General features: G+C 38.6%; 1 protein-coding gene across 1 annotated transcript in view; it reads right to left on the reverse strand.

Annotated features, from left to right (window-relative positions):
• Window positions 1-9,152, reverse strand: part of lgr4 (leucine-rich repeat containing G protein-coupled receptor 4) — a 129,105-nt gene that overhangs the window by 48,690 nt on the left and 71,263 nt on the right. The window contains exon 4 of the mRNA XM_048606996.1: window positions 4,295-4,366. Within this exon, the coding sequence (XP_048462953.1) occupies window positions 4,295-4,366 (72 nt within the window). The remainder of the gene's footprint in view (window positions 1-4,294; window positions 4,367-9,152) is intronic.

Raw genomic sequence — 9,152 nt, forward strand, 5'->3', positions numbered from 1 at the left:
CTCCTTGTCACTGAACCTCTCACCCTAGCATTTGTCATCTCCAGACTCACTTTTCAAATTAGTAGCGATTGCCCATCCTTCAAAACAACTTTATTCAAACTCTTTGAGAGATAGTAGGAACTACAGATGCAGGAGAATCTGAGCTAACAAGGTGTAGAACTGGATGAACACAGCAGGCCAAGCGGCATCAGAAATCCCATTTCTGAAGACGGGTCTAGGCCCGAAACGTCAGTCTTCCTGCTCCTCTGATGCCGCTTGGCCTGCTGTGTTCATCCAGCTCTACACCTTGTTATCTCTTTATTCAAACTCTGTTGGCCACATCCTATCTGTCAACGAGTCTGACTTATTCCACAATCTTGTTCTCATTGGACCATGCCAGCTCAGCCCACCAGCCATATACATTCAAAAATCTAACCCATGCATTTAAATTGCCTCCTTGATTTTGCTCCCTATTTTGTAATATCTGTCAGTACTACAGAAAGATCAACCGACTGGAAATTCTATCCCTTTGAATGCAATTTCTCAAACATCTCCTCATCTACATGTTCCACTATTTGGCAGCATATCATCAGCTGGAATTCCTCCTTCTTGGTCCCTTTCATTGTCATTTTATGTTTAAGATATTGTTAACATCCACCTCTTTGGCCAATCTATTGATTTTTTTCCCCCGACTCCATAACTCATTTGGTTCAGCATCCTTTTCACTTTGATTACCCTTCTGTGAAGAACTTTGTGGTGTTCCTTTCAAGTCAAGGTAAGCTGTAATTGTTGCAATTGAAAGTATGCTCAGCCAACACATTCAAGTTTACTGCAATAACCTACTCATCCATCCCAAATACAAACCTTGCTAGCCATTACTTTTTTTTGGTTCAAAAGTTCAAAAGTATACATAAGTGCCAAAACACTGCATGTATTCAAGAGGCAACTAGATATAGCACTTGGGGTGAATAGGATCAAAGGTTATGGGGGAAAGCAGGATTAGGCTATTGAGTTGGATGATCAGCCATGATCGTGAAGAATGGTGGAGCAGACTCGAAGGGCAGAATGGCCTCCTCCTGTTCCTATCTTTTATGTTTCCATGTTTCTATAAAACTTCGCCATAATTGCAATATTTGTTAGTATGAGTCACCCCTATACACTGTGTAACACTAAGCTCCATAGACCATACTCGCTTTTTGCTCAGTTCAGGAAACTTTTCACTATCCCTCAGGTTTTGTTTTCCCTGAAGAGTAGACTGCTTATAATTTTTCAATAATTGAAAGTTTCTGACATGGTCAGATTACCAGCGATGATTCACACTGAAGCACTAAAGCATCCCTGAAAGATTGGAACCTTGGTACTTCATGGAATCATAAGAAATGATGAATCAGTGGAATGCACTGCCAGAGAGGGGAATGGAGTCAGCCTCATTAGGGGCATTTAAGCGGCTATTAGATAGGCATATGGATGGTAGTACAAGGTAGCGGTGGAGATTAGACAGACCTTAGGTTTCAGGTAAAAGTTTGGCACAACATCGTGGGCCGAAGGGCCTGTACTGTGCTGTACTGTTCTATGTTCTACGTTAAAGAAATACATGTAAAACAAAAAGAATTAGATATTAGGAGGAATGTGCAAATGTTTGGTACAAGATGGATTTTAAGAATGGTCCTAATGGGCCATGGTCCTCAAGTTGTACAAGTAAACTGTATTAAACAAAAGACAAAATACTGCTGGTAATGTAAATGTAAAATAAAAACAGAAAATGCTGTATATACTCAGCAGATCCAGGAGCATCTGTGTGGAGAAAAACAGAGTTAGCATTTCAGGTCCATGACCCCTCATCAGAACTGGGTTATAATCAAGGTTTATGTTCAGAATAGAATGGAACTATCCATTCCTATGGCAATCTCATTAAGCACTTCCTCAATTCTAAGTTGATGTGACGTCCTACATATTTTAAAGTATTTTTGATGTCATCTCAGTAATGGAACCCATAACAAAGATCTACTGGCAGAATCCAGGAATGTAATAAGACAAAAAAAGCTGCTAACTTAGAAGTTTTCAAACTTTAAGAAAAAGCACTGTAGCAGGCTAGGGCTTATACTCAACTGTTTCAGTACAGCATAGATCCCCAAATACTTAAATGATAGCTGACATCAGGGAGAAACATACCATGTTGACCATATTTATGAGCACACCCAAAACATGGTAACCACTCATGAACTTTTTATACATAATTAAAAATAATTACTTCATACCCTGTCGTTATGAGCATGAAAAATCAGAAAACAGCTGATCTAGTTTCTACCACAATTACTCGGAATGCTAACGCTGTCAATAAACATTAAAACCTGGATGTTCAGTGACATTTGATGTCAAAGGCCTATCTCAATTCACAGAATCTTATGTGATGAAACAAGTGCTTTTCATTCTTTAAACAACGTATATACATTGTAAATTACATGGCGCACTCATGGTTAGCAAGTAATACCCACATCTACTTCATTTTGACTGAATTTGAAAACTAACTGATAAGCAATGGTTAACTTCTTCCCTCTTGAGATTGTGATCATAATGCACTTTGGTTATGTGGTTTACAATAGACCCTGTCTGATAATCAGATTCAAATTATGGTCATCACCAGAGTCCTGATATAAGCTGCAAATTAGGAACCTCTGCTGTAACTCATTATACTGATGACCTCTGTGAGAAATGATCTGAATAATCTCTCCTTAATTCACTTGAATTCATGGATTTTTTTTTTTTAAGAGGAATTGAGATTATTAAATGTTCAGGAGAATTGCACCATCTGGGTAACCCAGGTCAGTGACTGCAGCCTTGAACGTTTATTTATTATATTCCATAACTCAGCTACTCAAAGGGCTTTGCAGACTTTTAAGAAGTGTAGTCACTAAAGTAAAGTTGGAGATTCGACAGCCAATTTTCGCACAGCAAGATTTCTTGAACAGTAATATATGGAAAGGTTGAACGGGCTGGGCAAATAGGGGTTTGACAGATGCAAAGGGGATATTTTCCCTCACTGGGAAATCAAGAACAGGATGCAGTTTCAAAATGAGTGATATTCAATTTAACAGAGACAAGGAGAAATTTCTTCTCTCAAGACGGCCGTTATTGTTTGTAATTCTCTCTCTGACAAGCATTGGAGGGCTGGGTTCTTGATTGAATTCAAGGCTGATTTAGACAGATTTTTGACCTACAAGTATAAAAATGGGGACATTAGGAAAGATTTATTCAGGGGTCTCGACTCAATGAATGAAAGGGCTGTAATCTCAAGGAATATGGACCAAGTAATGGAAAATGTGAATAGACTTTGAGTTATGTTTATCGGTCACACACCATGATAGCAAAGTGGCCCATCTAGAACGGGTCTACAACATTGTAGTGTAAAGTTATAGCCGCCGTTACTTCATCAAAAATTGTCTTTCAAAAATACAATTGAGGCTCAAATCAAAATTATTCATCACTTTTCTAAATTTTTAGATGCACAGGGCTGAGATAAATAAGTAACAAACATTTACAATTTGATGACAGCTGTACATTAATGAAACAACACTGATCAAATTATGACAAATTAAAAGATACTGCACGTTGGTGCCATTATCTGGATTAGCAATCCAATTAGCGCATGCACTGAATAGGATTAGTGCATTTACATTGTTTACATGCATGTGGGAATGAAGATTGCTCAACTTTTATGCAACATAAACACCATTTGCCACTTTTCAAAAATGAAACAAGCTACAGGCAACATTTTGCTACTTTGTAAATCTTTATTTCTCTTACATCTGTCTTTAAGAAGAGTATGCTGCAGATCATCAGTTCTTTGTATCCATCCAGTAGGGAAAAGGTCAAACTGCACGCAAGTCTTTTGTGTATTGTATGCTAACAACAGTACAGTTTTTTTTGCAAGTCAGAAGATTTACTGAGTGTATGTGCAGCCTGGATTCACAAATGCACTGGTTAGCAATATTCTCGTTTGTGGCCAATTGCTATGAATCCAATCCATGTGCTACCTATTCTTCAATCTTAAATGGACAAAATTCTCAGAATCAAGACTACAAATGCAAACAAATGGAGTCTTTTGTACTGATTTAAACTTTATAACTTACACAGGAAGATAAAATGGACAGGACCTACATCTTCAAGATGAAAGAAAGACTTAAAAGTTATTATAGAAACTACTGTCAATGTCAAATGATACATTTTAATGACCATGAAAAAATCATCTGAAACAATCTCGAGTGATTCAGCAGGTGACTAAATAGCTGAAACGCAGCTGCAAAGTAACACTTACAGTGACTGTAGTGTAGACAGTCCTTTTAGGGCTTCACTTGGTACAGTTTTCAACTGGTTGTTCTGAAGCATTCTGGAAAAGCAAAAAGGTAGACAACTCAGCATTTTAGCGTAATTTAAGTGCACTGAAATATAACCACAAAACATCTCAAAACAATTTCTTTTTACATGTCAACACTTGTTCTGAGGTCATACAACATCATCTTTTTTACCATTAAAATGGGGAAAATAACTCATATTTGGCTCAAAGTTGGTAGTATAACTATGATTGTATGACTCTATGAAATACAGTAAATACTGATGAAAGATGCCCAAGATTGATACTGTAAGAAAATGATATTTCATGAAAGTAACTATTTTCTAATAGAGTCATACAGCTGTTCAGCATGGAAAGAGACCTTTTGGTCCAACTCGTCCATGCTGACCAGATATCCTAAATTAATCTAGCCCCATTTGCCAACATTTAGCCTATATCCCTCTTAATGCTTCCTATTCATATATGCATCCAGATGCCTTTTAAATGTTGTCACTGTATCAGCTTCCACCACCTCCTCTGGCAGCTCATTCCACACATGCACCACCCTCTGCATGAAAAAAGGGACCCTTAGGTTTAAGGTGAGAGGGGAAAGACTTAAAAGGGACCTAAGGGTCCCTTTTAAGTCTTTTCCCCTCTCACCTTAAACCGATGCCTTCTAGTTTTGGACTCCCCTGCCCTGGGAAAAAACCTTGGCTATTCACCCTATCCATGCCCCTCATGATTTTATAAACTTCTATGAGCTCATCCCTCAGCCTCTGAAATGCCAGGGAAAATAGCCCCAGCCTATTCAGCCTCTCCTTATAACTCAAACCCTTCAACCCTGGCAACATCCTTTAAATCATTTCTGAAACCTTTCAAGTTTCACAACATCTTTCCTAAAGCAGGGAGACCAGAATTGAACACAGTATTCCAAAAGCGGCCTAACCAATTGCGTGCTAGGATTTGCAGATTGTTCCAATTTTACTTTGAAATATTCAGCAGAAATTTAGAATCGTGGAGGTCATCTTGTCAATGTCAGCTTTTTAAAAGAGTTATCCCATTTCACCACCCTGCAAAATATTTAACTTTATTTATTCCTATATGTTAAGTACTTTTTTCAGCTTTCTTTTGAAAGTGTCATCAAATTTGTTTGAATCGTTGTTTCAGACACAGCATTACAGATCATTACATTTCACTGTGTAAAATAATTTCTTATCTTGTCGATTTCATTTGCCAAATACTGCAAATCCACATTCTCTGATTATCAAAACCTCTGCTACGGAAAACATCCGTCACTGCATCATAAACCTGATGTTTTTGAAAATCTTTATTAACTTTCCCTCAGCCTCCCAATGCTTATTTAGCTTCTTTCATGTTACTGAAGCCCTACATCCCCAGTACCATTCTTGAAAACCTCCACTAAACTCCAAGACTTGACCCTTCCTAAAGTGCCGTGTCTAGAACCTATTACGATATTTCAGCTGGGTTCTAATTAGTGATTTATAAAGATTTAGTATAATGCCCTTGTATTCATACTGTCCGCTCCATTTATAACATCAAGGGTCTAATATGCTTTTTAACAGGCTTCTCAACTTGTCAGTAGATGTAAATCCCCAGATTTCTTTCTATTTCTGTGCCCATTTCAAAATATTGGATTTAGGAACACAGGAGCAGGCCATTAAGCCTCTCGTCCCTGCTCCACCATTCTAGATTATGACTGATCATTTACCGCAACGTCATTACCCCATAACCCATACTGACGTTGTCAGTATCCATCAATTTTTATCTCCAACTTATTCAGTGACTGAGCCACCACAGCCTTCTTGGAGAAAGCATTCCAAAGATTCCCTCTGACTGAAGAGATTCCTCCTCATCTCTCCAATTCTTTGTTTTGGGCAGCACAGAGCCTCACAGCATCAGGGGCCCGAGTTTGATTCCAGCCTTGGGTGACTGGGTGGAGTTTGCACAATCTGTGTGGGTTTCCACTGGGTGCGCTGGTTTCATCCCAAAGATGTACAGTTTAGGTGGATTGGCCATGCTAAATTGCCCCATAGGATTCAGGGATGTGCAAGCTAGGTGGGTTAGCCATGGCAAGTACAGAGTTACGGGGATATTATGGGGAAGTGGATCTGGCTGGAATGCTCTTCGGAGAACTGGTACAGACCTGATGGGTTGAACGGACCCTATCTGCACTGTAGGAATTCTATGACCCTATGACTCTACGCACTCAGTCCTAAGTGGCTTGACTCTTAATCCGAAATGGTGTTCCATTGTTCGAAATCGTATCACCACCCACACACCCAGCCAGGAGAAAAAAGATGTTTCTGCATCTACCCTGACCCTGTCACATCCGTAAAAATTTTGTTCGTAGCAATTAGTTCACCTCTAATTCTTTGAAACTGTGAATGCAGACCCAGTCTCTTTAATCTCTCCTCACAGGATTGCAAGGCCATGTCAGGACAGTTCTCCGTCACAGAAGGCAGCTGAGGCCAAAACATTGATTTTTTTTCGAGAAGGAGTCAGATATAGTTCTTAAGTCTAAAAGGATCAAACTGTTTGGGAGAAAGCAGGAATAGGGTACTGAGTCAGATGATCAGCCATAATCATACTGGATGACAGAGCAGGCTCAAAAGGCCAAGTGGCCTACTCCTAATTTCTTTTCCTACGTTTGTTTTATTGAAACAGTATGCTCCTAACTATTGGAATCCAGCTCTTTGGCTTTTTAAAAGCAGATAATCAATTGTTAAAAATATTATCAGTCTTTGTTGGTCCTAGTAAAATTGGAATACAACACAACTCTGGCATAAAATCAATTTGAGAGGATTAATCATTACAAGAATAAAAATCTCCTAAAAGAAAATACAGTATATCTAAACTTCAACTTTGTTTGGAAAACTTGTTTTCTGCACAAAAGTCACAATATCCCCTTGACCTACATAGCTTGCAGCTCCCCTTGGAACACAGCCAAGAAAACAAACAAATTTATACACACCACAATACTTTTTAAAATGTCCTAGGAAGAGAACAGTCATTGGGAAATCTGGCTCTCCCAAAAGAACCAGCCACAGTGGTTTCACCAAACACTCACCCACCCTTCATATCACCATCCACCACCACCACCACCACCACCACCCCCACCCCCAAAAAAATTAATCTAACTTTTAAGCAGAAAGTTAACAGCTATATCATCGTGACTTTTTTTTGAATAGCTAAAACATTGTCTTTCCATAAAGAAGAATTTGGAATCAAGAACTAATACAAGGTTTATCTTTCTCCATAAAAACACAAGTGTGCTGAAGCCACTGTCAATGTGCTGTGAGGAGGATGCAAACTTGGATTTAGTCTATGAACACCATGTTCAATCACTTTACACTTATATGTTCTGATTCTGTCCTGTCGTAAACCAGCAACATTTACATGAAAAGTCCTGTCACTATTTTTGGATTTTTTTTGTCCACTTAGTCGTGTTCTTCCTATAGTGGATCTCTCCTGAACATTTGAAAATAAACATTTGGTATCAAAACTCTAAGTATATTCTATTCAAATGTGCCACAGTAAAATGGTATTTAATTTAATTTCAAATCATGAAAAATTAATATTTCCTTTCATGTTTCCAAAGGTAGAAAAACACAATTACTTTTTATTTTGAGTGAAATTTTGTTTGAGATTAGAGTACATCTACTCAACTTGGCGAGGCAAAGTCTATCTACTATTTTTCTGTTGTTTTCTGATTTTCATAATACTAATTCACCTCTTTGGTTATAAGTTCTGATGAAGAGTCACTGGCCTCAAAACGTTATCTGTTTTATTTCCTCTACAAATGCTGCCAGACCTGCTAAGCTTCTCCAGCACTCTGTTTTTGTTATAAATTAATATTAGCAGGATTTAAAATTGTGCTTATGGAAGGTATTAGATGGATGGTTCAAGTCTGAAGAAAGAAGATTCAGAGGGGAATGAGAAAGTAAGAGAAACAAACAGAATAAAATGAGAAACTGGCAGCTAACATATGAGGGGGTGGAGGGAATCCCAATATCTTCTATAATATTGAATATCAGGAATATAGAATCTTGGAGGTCATCTTCTGTCAGCTCTTTGAAAGAGCTATCCTGTTAGTTGTATTGCCATCTCCCTTACTTGCCTTTATTTATTCCTGCATATTAGCATTTTCCAATTTTCTTTTAAAGTTTATATTGAATTTGTTTCAGCCATTTCAGGCAGAGCATTGAAGATCATTACATCTCGCTGTGTAAAATATTTAATATTAAAATAAAATATTAAAATCGTAAAAGGGTGGTAAAAGGTGTGGAGCTAATTAAGTAGTAGGATGAAATGCCTCTAAAGTAACTGAGGGCAGTGAGAATGGAATTTGCAGAAGCACTGGGCATAATTTACCAGTCTTCTTTAGACTCAGGAACGGTGCAAATGTCACACCCTTGTTCAATAAGGGATATACAGATTAGCCCAGCGATGATAGGCCAGTCAATTTTGAGTGGTGGGAAACTTCTACAAACAAAAAACAAAGAACTGCAGGTGCTGGAAATCTGAAATGAAAACAGAAAGAAGGGTCACTGGACTTGAAATAACAAGGTGCAGGGCTGGATGAACACAGCAGGCCAAGCAGCATCATAGGAGCAGAGAGGCTGACGTTTCGGGCCTAGACCCTTCATCAGAAAAGAGGGAGGGGAAGGGGGTTTTGAAATAAATAGGGAGAGAGTGGGAGGCGGATAGAAGAGGGATAGAGGAGAGGATAGGTGGAGAGGAAACAAACAGGTCGAAGAGGCGGGGATGGGGCCAGGAAAGGTGAGTGTAGGTAGGGAGTTAGGAAGGGGATAGGTCAGTCCAG

This window comes from Rhincodon typus, chromosome 17 (assembly GCF_021869965.1).
Source record: "Rhincodon typus isolate 14 chromosome 17, sRhiTyp1.1, whole genome shotgun sequence".
NCBI classification, from domain to species: Eukaryota; Metazoa; Chordata; class Chondrichthyes; order Orectolobiformes; family Rhincodontidae; genus Rhincodon; species Rhincodon typus.